General features: G+C 51.1%; 1 protein-coding gene across 2 annotated transcripts in view; it reads left to right on the top strand.

The window, feature by feature from the left end:
• The window catches only part of LOC309699034 (semaphorin-6D-like), a 90778-nt gene that overhangs the window by 43129 nt on the left and 30149 nt on the right, over window positions 1–17500 (top strand). For both annotated transcript variants that reach the window (XM_082521877.1, XM_082521876.1), the window contains exons 4-15: window positions 4660–4874; window positions 5079–5193; window positions 6276–6333; window positions 7942–7998; window positions 8075–8176; window positions 11970–12060; window positions 12256–12378; window positions 12761–12849; window positions 14710–14799; window positions 14871–14998; window positions 15836–15967; window positions 16079–16234. In XM_082521877.1, coding sequence (XP_082378003.1) covers window positions 4730–4874; window positions 5079–5193; window positions 6276–6333; window positions 7942–7998; window positions 8075–8176; window positions 11970–12060; window positions 12256–12378; window positions 12761–12849; window positions 14710–14799; window positions 14871–14998; window positions 15836–15967; window positions 16079–16234 — 1286 coding nt within the window. In that variant the 5' untranslated portion in view covers window positions 4660–4729. The remainder of the gene's footprint in view (window positions 1–4659; window positions 4875–5078; window positions 5194–6275; window positions 6334–7941; window positions 7999–8074; window positions 8177–11969; window positions 12061–12255; window positions 12379–12760; window positions 12850–14709; window positions 14800–14870; window positions 14999–15835; window positions 15968–16078; window positions 16235–17500) is intronic.

Here is a 17500-nt window from a genome sequence, read left to right as displayed (position 1 = left end):
CACACACACACACACACACACACACACTCACACACACACGTGGTCACACACACACACACACACACACGTGGTCACACACACACACTCACACACACACACACGTGGTCACACACACTCACACACTCACACACACACGTGGTCACACACACACTCACACACACACGTGGTCACACTCACACTCACACACACACACACACACGTGGTCACACACACACACACACACGTGGTCACACACACACACACGTGGTCACACACACACACACGTGGTCACACACACTCACACACGTGGTCACACACACTCACACACTCACACACACACGTGGTCACACACACACACACGTGGTCACACCGTATAGCTTCATCTCACTGATCAGCTTAATATAAACGCGTCCGCTGGCAGGGAGGCGACCCCAGTGATACCAGTCTCACTAAAAACTCTTTGGTGGTTCTGATGGTTAATCCTGCGTCACCGGGCCACAGAGGTGAGCCGCCGCTCGGGCGGCTGACTGGTGATTTATGGGCGCACAAACAGGAAGCTGTCAACAGCTGATTCCTATCTCCGGTGTCCGTGAGCGCAGCAGAGCTCAGCTGACTCGAGGCACACAGACTGTAAAGTAAAGATGGATTCTGTGACGGCTGTTATCCAAATATGAAAAAATCTGATTGGCTGCTGTTCAAATATCAGAAATGAAATATCTGCTGATGGACACTTTAAGCTGTGCGTCGCTGTGTCGGGGAGCACTGGCATGTTCACGTTAGCGCGTTTTCTCCCTCGCAGCGCCGCGGTGTATCGATCAGCCCTGCAGTCATGTGTAATCAGTCAGACGGGACGCCGCTGAACCAGATCGCGTGCGATCAGATCTGAATGTGGTCTTTGTATAAATCAGTGTACACAAGTGTGAAAGGTCATGTGCCCCGAGGACGACGACCCAGACAGCAGGACAGGGCTGGGATCACACGGGTGGAGGTGAAGTCCAGACCAGCACCTGCCGGAGGGGCCCTGTGGAGTCAGGGGGTGCAGGATTAGACGCAGGTCCTCCTTAAACGGCTCCTGCTGGGCGATATCGATGCGTTTGAAGGATAAACGGCTGGAGGCGGCGGCGGCACAGCTGACGGTAATGAGCTGAGGCTGATTTACTGGATGAAATGAAAGCAGCTCTCATTTGTGCTCCTGTCTGCTTCTTCACAGAGGCGCTGCTGTTTCCTTGATACCTGCACCCAGCAGGATTTAGCGCAGAGGCAAACAAATGCAAATGCCGGCCTAATTACCAGCAGTCACATCCGGCCTTCGCGGTCTACGTGGGCCGGGTCCTTCGAAGACCGAGAAGGATGCAGCCGACGTTTTGGGACACAGCTTGTGTGACGCTCTGCTAGCATTAGCTGATAGCTTAGCCCTCCACCCTTCATCCACCGACAAAACGCTGACATGGGTGTGCACATCCAGCTGCTTTTAACTAGCACAACACACACAGTGACACACACACTCGAGGGGAAGAGACATTAAGGGTCAAAAGGGTCAAACCTAAACACCTCCATGTGTACCTGCACATAGTAATGAGTTTCTGTCACAGAGACCTCGTGAGGAAATGTGACGAGGCTCCAGACAGAATGTCTCAAAGACGGCCTAAATAGAGCCACCTTATCTCCAAGGTGAGCTGTGTGTGTGGGGGGGGTCTCAGGCTTGTCTCACTGAATGAGAATTGACATGAGGGCTTCTTTGGCTCCGAGCAGCAAACTAATGATTTAAGGAATGACACACACACACACCTGATCCACTCCCAAAGACACACCTGGACAAGTCCTGAAATTGACCAGCCCCTAGTTGGCCCCAGCTGTCCCCTGGGCTGGGTACAGCTCCCAGAGATTAGACTGAGCCGGGCTCCTCCTAATGTAGGTGTCAGTCTCATAAAGCAGGTTTGTTTAAACTGGGCAGAGCTGCAGAGTGACGATGACTGGCGTCCTGAGTGGACACACATCGTCCTCCCACTCTGGGACTTCCTGTCTGTTCTTCACGTCTTTGATCTTTTGCGTCGCACTTTTGTGATGTTGAGCTTTTTTACCTGCTGCTGTTTGATTCGTGTTGATTTCAGAGGAAATGCCTGTTTGTGCGATCGTGTTGGGGTGATGGTGCCAGAATCCACCCGTGTGAATGTGTTTGATGCAGCGGCCTGTAGTGTAGGGCAGAGGATAACGTCTGGATCAGCTGCTGGTATTTTCACTGTAGCTACTGTTTGTGTGAGCGCGCTCTCGCCACGTATCTGTGGCAACATGCAGTGCTTGTGTTGGAGCTGATGTGTCCCCTGTGATGCACAGGTCCCTGAACACATCGCCGTCCTCTGCAGTCGCACACGTCTGTAACCGTCCTGTGTCGTGGTTTTGGGATTGTCGTGCCTCAGAGTTCCTGACTTTGGATTGGCTGCTCTGAGCTCCGATCTCTGACTGAACGTGAATCTGATTGGTCAGTTGAACCCGTTTCATCACCGGCGCTCCCGGCTGCAGGTCGCCACCTCCTCCTCTCTCAGCCTGTCATCCCATCACCACGTCATTGTACGCTGGATGTTTCGTCCTCTGCAGCGTGTGTGGGGCGTGGCCTGGTGCTCGAAGCACTAATGCATGCAGTGAGCATTCTATCAGCTTTCCTCAGATCAGGGCTGATTACATGGCAGCCATGTTGGAAATGACCAGAAACGGTGAGCTGTATGTGACCATGGCGACGCGCTCGCTCCTCAGGGAGCAGTTTGTGGGCATGCTCAGACTCCTCCACGTTCTACCGCCTGTCTCCTCCTCACACCTTGTAATGGAGACGAGGAAGGTGTTGGCACCAGCGGCCTCCATCATGTTTCTGAGGAGGAGGAAGAAAAGCGATATTTTCAGATCCAAAACTGGAGGAGGGAGTGACGCCTCCTTCATTCTCCTTCATTTCTAGGCCAGGGAATAAAGAGGAGGAGGAGTGGACTGGTCACCTCTGGGACCGCCTTCTCCACCTTTCATTTGTCAGGTGTGAGGTGAGGAGACGACAGGAAGGAGGAGGTGATGGAGAGGAGAGCGTTCACCTTCATGCTCACTCACTGTGACACCAGCGAGCGGAGGAGGGGCTTGCCTACAGGGGGCGCCCTCGGCAGCTCCTATTGACCTGCAGCACACAAACACACACATTCTTGTTTTTATGTCTTAGTGAGGACATCTAATTGACATAATGCTTTCTTGCTGCTTACCATAACCCAGAGCCTAGCTGTAACCCTGACACTAAAACCACATTTTGAGTCTAAAAAATGTCTTCAAACTCATGAGGACGGGCATTTTTGTCCTCATTAGTGACTGTTGGTCCCCACAACCATATGTAAACAGGCACTCACACACACAGAGGTCCTCAGTGGGACTGTGGGGCCTTCAGGAGATCAGATAACATCAGAGAACAGATGTTCCTGTTATCCACCTACTGGTCAAACCTGCTGTTTGCAAGGGAACCCAATCAGAAGCAAGCTGTTAAAGGGGAGGGGCTAAAACAGCTTCTGTCAGACACAGATGAACCGTGTCCTCTCCGAGGCCCAGGATCAGATACAGAAGCATTATTATGAAGCAGGAGTCATGGAAAGCTGCTGTCCATGAAGCAGTGGAGGAGAAAAGGAACAGAGAGGGGTGGAGTTACTGCTCGTGCAGCCTCGCTGGGCGCCCTGCTAACGATGGTGGTGTGGACACGGCACACCTGTGCAGCTATGAGAGCTCTGTGTTAATGTGCTGACAGTCAGAATTGAACGCCCGTCGGGTAATGGCTGAGCGATATGCTAATCCTCAGGATTTATAGATGTGGCTGAAGAGCGGTGAACTCTGACATGTCTGTGAAGGTTCTCAGTCATCCAGGTCATCGTAGTCTAAGGAGCTTGCATAGAAAAGCGTCTGGACTTCTTTAAGTTGCTTGAAGACGTTTCACCTCTCATCCGAGAAGCTTCTTCAGTTCTAAGGTCAAATGGTGGAGAGTCCCAGATATAAACCTAGTGGGAGTTTCCCCCCACAGAGGGACAAAAGGACCCTTGATGATCCTCTAATCACATGATTAGGTAGATCAGCCACAATCAGCCAGAGTTTCGGGTGAGCTCATTGTAAAACCTGGCCCCACCCTATCATGTGATTTCCTGAGGTCAGATGGCCCAGGATGTGAGTGGGTGTTAAGGCGTCTGGGGAGGATCTCAAAACTGGATTATAGATGGCAGAGAGTTGGTGTCGTAAACCCCGCCTCTGTTCAAAGATGGTCGCTCACAGTGGACATAGATGCTTCTTTCACTCCTCTTTCAAACCATCTGTCCTCTCTGTCCAACATGTGAACATTAGTATGGGCTCAAAATGTGGTCATAAGTATTTTGTACTTGTAAAAAAGATTAGTGTGTGGACTTAGCCAAAAAGACCCTGCAAGTTACAGGTACGAATTTTGACCCTATTTTTCTTCCTTTCATCTGATTGGTCAATGTCATGTCAATCACAAATGTAACAATCCAATCAGAGAACAGATGGGTTTGGCTGTCGGGGGGGGGCTTTTTTGAACTGCCTTCTTTGCTCTTCTATGTTGTTCCGTGCATGGCACAGCATAGAAGAGCTCCTAAGACGGTGAACTCTGACCTCTCTGTCTAACCTTCACCTCTTTCTGTGTCTTTCTCCTGACAGCTGACGTCCACCATGACCTGCTGACATCACCGTTCCACCGCCCCCTCCTCCTTCCATTTCTTTCCTCGCAATGGCCCTGACCTGTTGGCTGTCGCCATGGCGACCCCCAACCCTGCTGCTGCTGCTGCTGCTCACTTCCTGGTTGCCGGCTGAGTCAGCTTCAACCACGCCCTTCCCCAAAGACCTGGAGCCGATCAGCGTGGTCAGCTCAGAGCGTGAGTATTGCACGATGGTGATGATGTCCCACTGTGGTCGTTTCACATCACTATAGCAACGTTCCTTCATCTGATTGGACAGAGACAATCTATATTCTGCTGTGTTCCTGTTTGTTCTGATTTAACTGACCACACCCACATTTGTGAGCATGCTCTCCACACACACACACACACACACACGTTTATGTTTTTGTGCGTTTACAGAGTCGTTTCAGTACCCGGGGTTTCAGGGTTTGCTTCAGGACAACGACACGCTGAGGCTGGGCCTGGACTTCCAGAGGATGCTACGGATCAACCACGTGCTGTACATCGCAGCGAGGTCGGCACGCACGCACATGCACGCACGCACATGCACGCACGCACATGCACGCACGCACGCACATGCACGCACACTTGTGTGTTTTCAGCAGCTTGAGTAAACTAGTAAACGTGACCTGTGAGGACACAATAGTGAGTTTCCCGTAGCTGCACACTGCACTGCAGTAGTGAGTCGGTCAGCAGGCTCAACGTGAACATCAAAGTGTTCCTGTGAGCTCTAAATCGTTTCAGTCTCTTTAAATGATGATTTGATGTTCCTGTCAGTGTAAACCTGAGGCTGGAGGAAATCAAAGAGACATTTTTCACGTTTGCTGTCCATAAATTGGTTTCATTGTTGATCCTGAAAATCAAATCCAGCTCAGAGAGCAGCAACAGTCAGGAATGACTCGTGACCACGAACATGCCTTTACTCAGGTGAACGTCTGCCAGTGTTTCCTGCTGTCGGCTGTACTCTGAGAGGATCTTGGTTCCCGTTTGTCACATAAACAGCAGAATGAATATTTCTGGAAACAGGAAGTGACCAGTCGGACGTACTTTGGCCTCCGGATGGTTCCAGCCTGCCCAGCTGACGTTTAGCTCTGTGCTGTTAGTTTGCTCATTAAAATATCCATGAAGTCCGGGGCTGTGAGTAGGACACACACCGCGGAGCCATGGAAGAACCAAAATACTAATTCATTCATTCAGAGCGTCACGAGGACTTTCTGCCACGCAGCAGGTCTTTGTAGAAAGTGCGACGGAAGTTCTTACGTCAGTTTTTTGGAATATCACAATAGCCCTTTGGAGCTTGAGTATTATTAAGATCCCTCACCGTGGTGCAGAGCACAGATCATACATGAGGATCCGTGTTTTTAGGACACGGCGAACACGCAAGGATCTGAGGCGAGCCTTTGAAGATGGCCTGAGAGCGGTCGAGACTTCATCACTGAATATGTTTTATCAGAAACATTAGAATCAACAGCAAAATCAATAATAATGAACAGCTGTCAGTGTTCCTGATAGGAAGTGCATCATGGAGGGGTTGGATGGGCAGCACGTCGATCGTAGTCCATTAAAGAGGCTGACTCTGTGCTTTGACCTCCGCAGGGATCACGTGTTCGCAGTCAACCTGACGACGGCTTCAGGGGAGGTCGTCCCACAGCTGGTGAGTGCGATCGCTCAGTAAACACACAACGACATGGCTGCGTGGAGTTGTCGGGGTGTCGCCTCCGAGCGTTCCTCACACGCGGTCTTAGGATAAAATGTTCAAAGACAAATGCAACGATCTGTGAGTGCACATGAAGGCAGTCAGAGCTGTGAGGTGTGGGGCCGAGCATGAAGCTGCTTGAGCTGTAAGACATCAGACCGAGGCTGAGCTGAGCAGACCTCCGAGCAGCTCGCTGACAGGAAGCTCAAAGAGGTTCTTATACGTGCGTTTCTGCCTCGTTCACATCACGACACTCACGTGTCAGAGCGTGGGTTCAGTGTCACAGCTGGCCCTATCCATGCAGAGTTAAAGGGAGGGGACCGAGGACAGACCTCTGTGGCACTCCACGTCACAGTGGGTGTGGAAGAGCATCACCAGCAGCGTCGTGTGAAACAAAAAGTTCATTTCAGAGAGAACTGAGTGAAATGTTCTGCTTCGAGCTCCCTCCTCCTCCCGTTGCTGCAGCTCATTGCTTTGAAGTTAGTGTGTCAGGCTGCGTGACGATGACCCTCCACGTGGACGCCAAAATGTCCTCCAGCGTGAGAGAGGAGCCAGGTGGAGGTGAGAGATGCTCATGTTCTGTTGGGCAGACAGAAACCGCAGATGTTTCCTTCTCCTCGGCTGGCCGTCAGCGGCGATGATGTCAGCGTGCCGCGCTGCTCGCTGCAGCCTTTGGTGCTGATGGGTGTCTGCGTGGACCTGCTGTTGACCTGCTCACGGTGCTCGCTGTAAATATCAGCGCGCACAACAAAACTGTGCGTGACGCACAAAGGACGCGCTTCCTTTGATCTGCACACGTCCTCCTGATCAAAGAGAAGAGGTTACGGGGGCTCCTCACGGTAATGGGCCTCCCGGTGCATTGTGGGACGGCGGGCGGCGGCAGCTCTTTGATGTGAGCTGTTACTCTCCGACCTGAGCGGCACGGCGAGGACCACGTCGGTCTGTGTGCGCTTTAATCTGCAGTTATGGACTCGTGTTCTCGTCGGGTTTAGCACGTTTTACCACGGCGCTGATCGCCCACATCTGTTCTTTTAGGGGGAGAGACGGGAATAATCTGTATCCAGCTGGGATCTAATCCCATTTCTTTAAATCCATCATGAATAAAAGGGTTTACAGGCCCGTAGCCCCGCCTCTTTCAAGCTGCAGGCTGGGCTTTTGTCTGTCGAGGTTATCTGTAGGTGTGTTTACATTTCTGGCATGGTATCAGACCTGTTGACGCTGCCTCTGATGCACGCTGAGTGTGAGTGAAATGATGCTCGCTGCGAGGCTGCACGCTGAGGCATCTTGTTTCTATTTTAAAACCCAAATCAGCCCAAATAGGTCGCATTTTTCTGTGGAGCGATGACTCAGCAGCAGAGAAGTGAAGCATGCTGGGTTAGGCGTAGAACGTCGGTGCTGATGGAGAGCGCGAAAAGGTGGCTGCTTGGTGTTGTGGTTGAGACTGAGGTTTGTGTGTGTGAGCTGTTGCTGCTCCGCCTCCTCGCACGCGTGTTCACATCTAATCAAACCTCTGTCCCCCACATGCTGAGAAAATCACGCCCTCACTTTCCTCTTCCTGTGTTTCAGAAGCTGACGTGGAAGTCCAACGACGTCAGCAAGTGCACGGTCAGAGGGAAGAACAGCGTGAGTTCGCCTCCACCTCTGCTTCTGCTGCTCCGTCAGTTTTCCTCACAGTTCTAACTCTGCCTTTGTGTTCCAGGACGAGTGCTACAACTACGTGAAGGTGTTGGTGCCTCGAAACGACGAGACGCTGTTTGCCTGCGGGACCAACGCTTTCAACCCAACGTGCCGAAACTACAAGGTGAGCTTCAGATGGCGGCGCGCTCGGAGAGGGGACGCGCTTGGAGCGGGGACGCGCTCGGGGAGGGGGCGCGCTCGGAGAGGGGGCGCGCTCGGAGAGGGGGCGTGCTTGGAGAGGGGGCGTGCTTGGAGCGGGGGCGCGCTTGGAGAGGGGGCGCGCTCGGAGAGGGGGCGTGCTTGGAGCGGGGGCGTGCTTGGAGCGGGGACGCGCTCGGAGAGGGGGCTTTAAAGAACTCACAGCTGCGTTGTGTCTCTCCTTCTGCAGCTCAATATTAAATTCGATAGCTTTTAAACTGCAGCGTGTCGGAGTTCCTCCAGCTCTTAATTAGACTTTAATTTTATTAATTTTCTTTACGTATTTGGCTGCGTGTGGATTATGAGACAGTCGATCATTAAGCAAAGGCAAGCTCATTTTTCCCCTCTTCAGCTTTTTCTCGTGAGTGTTTGAGGGCTGAATTACAGTCATCCCAATGAGACGTGTTCACCGCATCCTTTCACACAATCCTGCACGGACATCAAACCCACTTTACATGGACAGCCCACTTTGACCTTCACTGGACCAGACCAGTGAAACTCCCCCTCCTGTCAGAGTCAGATATGTGAATGTCAGAAGAAGAAGAAGCCGTTTCTGTGTTTCCTACATGATGAAGAAACTCTGCAGTGAAGAAATAAACGTTTAAACTAGGAGAGAAGGTTCCGCTCGCTCGTTGGCCAGACTGTCCTGTAAATTTAAAACAGAAAGTTGTTGTTTGTTCACGGTGCTTCCCCCGCTGTTGATCCACTTTAAAAAACAGATTTCTAAAGCAGACAGTCAAAAAACAGCAACTTTGATCTACTATAATTACTTTAGTGTGGGATGAAAGTCCTCAGAGTAGAGCTGTATGAGCCGTAAGAGCAGGAACAGCTCTGAAAGTTCTTAAATTACAAAATATGTCTAAACTATGAGGGGGAGGGGCTATGGCTGCGAGCTCTCTGTGAGGTCACAGCTCAGTGGGCTCATATCAGCCTCTAGGTTCAAGTGTGGAATCACTGAGCGGGTGGATGTCGGGTGGGGTTGCACGATGTTGGGTGTTTGGATGTCGGACAATGGGTTAGGGTGTTGGGTAGGTGGATGTCGGGTGGGTGGGGGTTGCAGAGAGGATGCTGCACTGAAAAGCTGGCAGCTGCTTTGGTCACTCGCAGGTTTCAGGCCCTTTCTCAATTCTCAAGTGAGTCCGTGCTCGTGTACTCGGCGAGTCCGGACTTGGCGAGAACGATATCACAGGTCTGGAGCTTCTTAATTTCACTGTGAGTAATATGTTATGAAGCTTAACTTTGATCACAGCCAAACCGGTTTACTCAGGAACAAATAAAACTGAAATACACCAAACATTAACATTTAGAAGTGAGCTAAGTGACTTACATATCATGTTTAACCTCAGTGGGGGGGTTGTAAACAATGTGCCGGGAGTCCGCTGTTCTCGCCGGCTCTAGTGACCCTTGACCTCGCTGTCTGCTATGGAGCTGGCGGGTCACAGACGTCTCCGAAAACGTCGGAGCGCGTTTGGAAATATGTGATATCTTGATAAATCGAGCAGATATATGAAGTTCACACAGCTACATTCTCGCCTGAAAATAACTTAAAAGTTTATTTTGTGACCCAGAAAGAGTAATATTTAAAAGTTTTTAGCCCCGCTCGTCCGCCATTGCCACGTTTGGGTTTGGGACGAAATGCATTCTGGGATATTTAGCTGTACCAGCTACACACAAGTCACCACCGATGCATGCTCGATAAAACGGGCGGAGCGAGAACACATCCGGGACTGTTTCGCGTTCTCGGCTTGATGCGTACTTTGAACTGGAGCAGTACTTGGTCTCCGACTGATGCATGTTGAGACAGGGCCTCAGGCTCTCGATCAGCTGCAGTAAAATGTGAAAAAGGATGCAAACAGGAAACGGAGAGTGTCCCCCTTCAAAGTAAAAGTGGTGCCTTTTTGGAACTTGCGGGTGCAGCAGTAAGACAGGTTTGCCTGTGTGTCCATGTGTAATAATGAGTGAAGGACTAATGAAAGGACCAATCACAGCTCAGTGGTGAGAGCACCGTCCTGCTGCTTCTGGACGTGAGTCATTCTGACATGAACTGAAGGTAATGACTTTGATATTTTGCGAGTTATTATTTTAAAATGTTTAATTTTTTAATTCCAGTCAATTAAATGGAGCCGTGCTTCCTGCTGAGCGCTGCTGTGACTGATTACCGCAGTCGCATAAAGTGAGCGCCGCCTTTGTTTCCCGTCACTGTTTCCTAACAACTCGCTGCTGTGTCTGAGTGCGTCTGTTCTCTCCGTGCCCATTATCCTCTCAGCCGCTCAGCTCCCCCCGCCGTCACCAGCGTCGGGTTAATGAGCGCAGAGTTGACATGACGGCGTCCCCAGATCCTAATTGAAAGTGTCAGGTGGATCGGGACCCCTTGTCGAGACCTAACGACACGTTCACAACAAAAGCCACAATTTCAGGTGTCAATCCAGAACTGCGCTCTTATTTTCTTTTCCCATCACGCCGCCGTGCCGCTGCGGTTTGATTGACAGCCAATGACCCCATTTAGCAGAAGCTTTGTGTGCTTTGAAACCTCCGGCGGTGAGAAGGAAACCTGCTCACCCGAAGCTCACAGAGCGCTCTGTTCCCCTGGGAGGAGCTGAGCAGGCGACACCTCTGACACGCGGCGCTTTCATCATCCAGCAAAGAGCAGTTTTGTTAGCGAGGACCTGGAAGCGCCTTCATCTTCTCACTGCTCTGAAACAGCCAATCACCTCAACGCTGCTGTTAGCTTTAGCACAGGTGCCCTGAAGGCTCATTTCCAGCTCCAGGCTTTCGTGCTGGGACTCACTCAGGGCTAGGGATGGGTATCGTTTAGGTTTTATTGGATACCGGTGCCAAATCGGTACTTTTGGAACGGTGCTTAAAGAATGGAGAACAAACTTTGTCCAAAAACCTCGCATGTTTTTCTTTTCAGCATTCTCTTTTTTTCTGCAAAATGATAAGCACCGTCCAGCCCCACGCACGGGGCGATGCGCGCTGACTCTTTAATGGAGATTTACCACACCCGCAGTAGATGTGCTCGGTGTGAGGTCTCGCAGCAAGCTATCAAATACGGCGCATTTCTCGGCTTTTAAAAAAACGCTATGCGTCGCCAGGTGTTTCATCAGATTCTTGGTGTTAGCTCCTTTGACAGTATCACAGTATCAGCTTAAAGCACTTGTTGCTGCTGAGTTTGCATCTTTTGCTGTGAAGTACAGCCAGACTTCTGACCGCTTCGCCTTGGACATTTTAAACCTGTAGCTCTGCTCTAAAAGAACGTACGTACCTGGCCCCGCCTACTATCCTCGGAAACGTAAAATGATTGGCTAGAATCCAAAGTGTGTGACATCTCTGGAAAAATAAGCACCGAAATAAAGCAGAGGTGGATGAAGTGTTGAAGAGAGAGGGAGGGTTGAGCAGAAAGGTCAGAGCATGGAGTCAAAGATGGCGGCAGCGGCGCCTCAAGGCCTGCAAACGGGTGGATTTATGAGGCCCCGATTCGCCTAGCGTAGCCGCTGCACTGACAGTGAAGTACAAGCTGAGCGCTCTCAGCTCGCTACGACATCATCAGTACAAAAAGAAACTCATTATACATTATTGCTACCACTGCAGGCAGGTCAAAGGTCACCGCTCAGCTGATCTGCGTTGTCATAGACGAGGGAGTAACAGAATGCTTGCTGCTGTCTGTTGTCTGGGATTTGTAGTTTAATCTGTATTTTTACTTTGCTCCACACACTCAGATGACCTCGCTGGAGCAGGTCGGGGAGGAGCTGGTGGGTCAGGCTCGCTGTCCCTTCGAGTCCGGTCAGTCCAACGTGGGACTGTTCGCTGGTGAGTCGACTGTAACTGGGTCAGCGACGTTTCTATTCCAGCACACACACATAGAAAAATAGAAAGTGGTTTCTGTTGGATGGTCCAAACAAGGACAAACGAGGCTGAAGGTGTTTGATGTGTGGAGGTGAACAGGTGTGCTTCTTTATCATCCCGTGTAAAAATGTGACGTTATACACCTGCCATGTTTCTCAGGTGGAGACTTCTACTCGGCCACCATGACGGACTTCCTGGCCAGCGACGCCGTCATCTACAGGAGCCTGGGCGAGGGCCGCCCCGTCCTCAGGACCGTCAAATACGACTCCAAGTGGCTGCGAGGTGGGTCACGGCTCCATCGCTCGCACGTTCGGATGTCGTTTATATCGGTGTGGCTGACGTCTCGCACGGCTCACGTAAACCCGCTGAAGCCGAGGCTCACTGCGAGCCTGCTGAGGCTGTCCGCATACTTCTGCTGTGGTGAATCACACCTGCACGCCACGAAGCCGAGGGCGACAGCATCTGTCCCAGGATGCGACACGTTCCTGTGACCAGAGTAAACGCCGCACGCGTGAGCCAATCGCGGGACTGTGCAGTGGCTGTAGTGTGACGGTGCAGTTGAAAGCAGCTGTTATCAGCTGTAACCATGGCGATGAGCTGATGCTCAGAGCGACAGTGACACGTGACAGACGTGATCGCTGATTAATCTGTCCTCCCTCTGCAGAGCCGCACTTCCTGCACGCCATCGACTACGGGAACTACGTCTACTTCTTCCTGAGCGAGATTGCAGTGGAGTACACCACGCTGGGCAAGGTGACACTGTGTGTGTGTGTGTGTGTGTGAGTGTGAGTGTGTGTGTGTGTGTGTGTGCGTGAGAGCGTGTGTGTGTGTGTGTGTGTGTGTGTGTGAGAGTGTGAGTGTGAGTGTGTGTGTGAGTGTGTGTGTGTGTGAGTGTGTGTGTGTGTGAGTGTGTGTGAGTGTGTGTGTGTGTGAGTGTGTGAGTGTGTGTGTGAGAGCGTGTGTGTGTGTGTGTGAGAGCGTGTGTGTGTGTGTGTGTGTGTGTGAGTGTGTGTGTGTGTGTGAGTGTGTGTGTGTGTGTGTGAGTGTGTGTGTGTGTGTGTGTGTGAGTGTGTGAGTGTGTGTGTGAGTGTGTGAGTGTGTGTGTGAGTGTGTGTGTGTGTGTGTGTGTGAGTGTGTGTGTGTGAGTGTGAGTGTGTGTGTGTGTGTGTGTGCGTGAGAGCGTGTGTGTGTGAGAGCGTGTGTGTGTGTGTGTGTGTGTGTGTGTGTGTGTGTGAGTGTGTGTGTGTGTGTGTGTGTGTGTGTGTGTGTGAGTGTGTGTGTGTGTGAGTGTGTGTGTGTGTGTGTGTGTGAGTGTGTGTGTGTGTGAGTGTGTGTGTGTGTGAGTGTGTGAGTGTGTGTGTGAGAGCGTGTGTGTGTGTGTGTGTGTGTGAGAGTGTGTGTGTGTGTGTGAGTGTGTGTGTGAGTGTGTGAGTGTGAGTGTGTGAGTGTGTGAGTGTGAGTGTGTGTGTGTGTGTGTGTGAGTGTGTGTGTGTGTGTGTGTGTGTGAGTGTCTGTGTGTGTGTGAGTGAGTGTGTGTGAGAGCGTGTGTGTGTGTGTGTGTGTGTGTCTGTGTGTGTGTGTGTGTGTGTGTGTGTGAGTGTGTGTGAGAGCGTGTGTGTGTGTGTGTGTGTGAGTGTGTGTGAGTGTGAGTGTGTGTGTGTGTGTGTGTGAGTGTGAGTGTGTGTGAGAGCGTGTGTGTGAGTGTGTGTGTGTGTGTGTGTGTGTGTGTGTGTGTGTGAGAGTGTGAGTGTGTGTGTGTGTGTGTGTGTGTGTGTGTGTGAGTGTGTGTGTGTGTGTGTGTGTGTGTGTGAGAGCGTGTGAGTGTGTGTGTGTGAGCGTGTGAGTGTGTGTGTGTGTGTGTGTGTGTGTGTGAGTGTGTGTGTGTGTGTGTGTGTGTGTGTGTGTGAGAGCGTGTGAGTGTGTGTGTGTGAGCGTGTGAGTGTGTGTGTGTGTGTGTGTGTGTGTGTGAGTGTGTGTGTGTGTGAGTGTGTGTGTGTGTGAGAGTGTGAGTGTGTGTGTGAGTGTGTGTGTGTGTGTGTGTGTGTGTGTGAGAGCGTGTGAGTGTGTGTGTGTGAGCGTGTGAGTGTGTGTGTGTGTGTGTGTGTGTGTGTGAGTGTGTGTGTGTGTGCGTGTGTGTGTGAGAGCGTGTGAGTGTGTGTGTGTGAGCGTGTGAGTGTGTGTGTGTGTGTGTGTGTGTGTGTGTGTGTGTGTGAGTGTGTGTGTGAGTGAGTGTGTGTGTGAGTGTGTGTGTGAGTGTGTGTGAGTGTGTGTGTGTGTGTGTGTGTGAGTGTGTGTGAGTGTGCGTGTGTGTGTGAGAGCGTGTGTGTGTGTGTGTGTGTGTGTGTGTGAGAGCGTGTGTGTGTGTGTGTGTGTGTGTGTGGGAGTGTGCGTTTGTGTTTGTGTGTGTGTGTGTGTGTGTGTGTGTGTGTGTGTGTGAGAGTGTGTGTGTGTGTGTGTGTGACCCGACAGTAAAGACACTCTTAGTCAGGCCTCGTGTGATTGGATGTTCAGTTAATTAGATTTTGTATTCTTTCATGTGAAGGTGATGTCACAGGAAGTGACCATCACCACGGCGCTGGTGGTTTAATGACCTGTTCTCTCGCCGGTCTGCAGGTGGTGTTCTCTCGGGTGGCCCGGGTCTGTAAGAACGATAACGGGGGATCTCCCAGAGTCCTGGAGCGATACTGGACGTCCTTCCTGAAGGTAGCGAACACGCTGCGTGTAGCGCCGAACTTTACCCGTCTGTGTCTCATCGCTCTGCTCGTGTGCTTCAGGCTCGGCTCAACTGCTCGGTGCCCGGAGACTCCTTCTTCTACTTCGACGTGCTCCAGTCGCTCACCAACGTGCTGCAGATCAACCAGAGACCCGCCGTGGTCGGCGTCTTCACCACTCAGGCCAACAGGTACGCCGCTGTGAGGGGCGGAGTCTGATTAGGCTCAGAGCTAATGTGTTTGGAGAAGGAGGTGAGAACGCTGTGGTGTGTTTTCGGGAAGAAGTCCTTGTTCCTCGGTAAATGTGTGGACACTCGGAGCGAGCAGGCGGGTTTTAGAAGATGAGTTATTGGGCCGTTATTTTGGGAAGGCGGGGCTTTTGGAGAGGTGGATTTTTGTTGGTGGAGCTTTTCAGTGTTTGTGATGGAGGTCACACCTCTGAGGACGTGCTCTCGGATGAGCCGGGGACAACCAGGGGACTTCAGGAAGTTTAGGAGAGGGCGTCGCTGGGAGGCTGGAGATGTGAATGTGTTACTGGAATGTGATTGGAGGACCGTTTTTTCTAATCTTGGCTGCATGATATCAGAGTGAAATGATGCACGGTCATATGAGGCACCCAGAAGCCCCGCCCATCTGCTGTTTAAAACTTCAGGACGGTGGGCTTAAAGTGGGAGGAGCTTAAACAGCCTGTTTTATCCAGTGTCAGGTAAAGAAGGATTATTCTGAACTGTGATTCATGCAAAGCCGCTCTGGGCCCGTTAAGATGGGAGCAGCGTGCTGGTGTTTGGACCAGTTTCCATGTTTCGTGCTGGATGTCTCCCGCCGCTCCCCACCCACATTTCTTCACAGACCTGTAGTACTCGCGGCGCAGCATTCGCCCTCTCTCAGCGAGCTGTCTGGATGATTTGAGTTTGGACTGAGCAGAGACAGCTCGTACTGTCTCTGCTCCATGAACGTCATTGTTGATGATGGTGTTTGTGATTGGTTGGACGGAGGTCTGCTGACTCGTGCCGTCCGTCTCTCTCCAGTATCCCCGGCTCGGCCGTCTGTGCCTTCTACATGGACGACATCGAGAAGGTGTTCAACGGGAAGTTCAAAGAGCAGAGGACCAGCGACTCCTCCTGGACTCCCGTACCCGACGAGCAAGTCCCCAGACCGAGGTGAGGACTAAATCCCAGTTTGCTTTCCGTCCCGCTTACTTAAACCCAGTTAGCTTTGTGTTTGTGACCAAGACGAGCTCTGACGTGTCTGCTTCATTCTTAAATGTCCAGGCCCGGTACGTGTGCAGGCGACGGCTCGGCTTCAGAATACAAATCGTCTGTTCAGTTCCCGGACGACACGCTGACCTTCATCAAGTCGTATCCTCTGATGGACGAAGCTGTTCCCTCCGTCAACGACCGGCCCTGCTTCACCAGGACGTCCAGCAGGTAACAGCAATGGTTCAGTGCTCTGATTGGTCAAATCGTATTGAGCTTCACTTCAGGGAACGATCACAGCCAGAGCTCAGGTTACCATGCCGACTCACGTTCCCGATGCAGGTGGAAGCTGATGTGTGAAAGTGTTTCAGTAAACCTCTGGTAACGCTTCAGCTTCAGCTGTGTTGGAGGCATCGTGTGGTCACGGTGAGTCCATTCCTGGTCTTCAAAGCTCAGCTGTGTTTTTGGCTGTAAATGGAGCCTGCGAGCTCATTCTGGCTGGTTTCCTCATCTCTTTTACCAAAATTCTGAATTCTGTTGCTGCGGATGTTTTATTCTTAGTTTTTCTTATTTGTTTTTGAGCTGAACTGGTGATTAATAAAGTCTGTTCTAGTCTTCTATTGTATTCTATCACACGACGCAACAGGAAAGTGATCTGCAGCGTTGAATGACCGAGCCGGTGAACTGTGGAGCCATCACGAGCTCCCTCACTGTTGAGATGAGTTTAGGAGTCACAGCAGCTCCTACCGCCTCCACCGTCCCCACACAACGCCTGGAGGATAATCATCGGTATCAGCTCTGATTAGTCGCCGGCTCACAGGAAGTTCTCGCTCTGTGGCGGCTCTGAAAGTCTCTGACCTTTTTCAAATGAGTTTCTGATGGATTGTAATTATCACTCTGGAATAGGAATCAGGCTCTTCCGCGTATGAATTAGCCCTTGCTCCACAACGCTCCAAGCTTTCACATACCAACAGTCTTTGTGATTCAGTAACAGGTAAAAACAGAAAGGAACCCTCCGTGGTTAAATCAAGGTCCCCAGAGGATGTTTCATGTCTTTATCCACTCCAATCATTTTCATTCACACTGATGCTTGACAGGCTTGAGCTTTATCCCGACCATATATGAAACTTAAAAGGTTCCACTTCCTTTGACTGAGGACAGGAACCTTGCTTTGTTCCCTGCCTCTGATGGACATCCTGCACTGAGAAGAAACCATCTGTGTTTCCTTATTTTTATGTTTTCTTTCACCGTCTGTCTGACTAATACTCAGCGTCTGAATGAATGCAAACACAGTTAATATGCTCAAACCTTTTCTATAAACACCAAAGAAACACATACAAAATAAAAAATAGCAAGAAATTCATTTCAAGGACAAGATCCCGGATTAGCCCCCAATTGTGTCAGAGAGGAGGAGCTGTGTGAAGCTGTGAGGCAAAGATGGCACTTTATTGTTGCTATTGTTGCACATCCCTGCTGCATGGTTTGAACTGTTTTAAT

Source organism: Aulonocara stuartgranti (assembly GCF_965226115.1).
Source record: "Aulonocara stuartgranti genome assembly, chromosome: 22".
In the NCBI taxonomy this organism is placed as follows: Eukaryota; Metazoa; Chordata; class Actinopteri; order Cichliformes; family Cichlidae; genus Aulonocara; species Aulonocara stuartgranti.
Note: the sequence above shows the minus strand (reverse complement) of the source record. Positions and strands in the feature narration are given on the sequence as shown.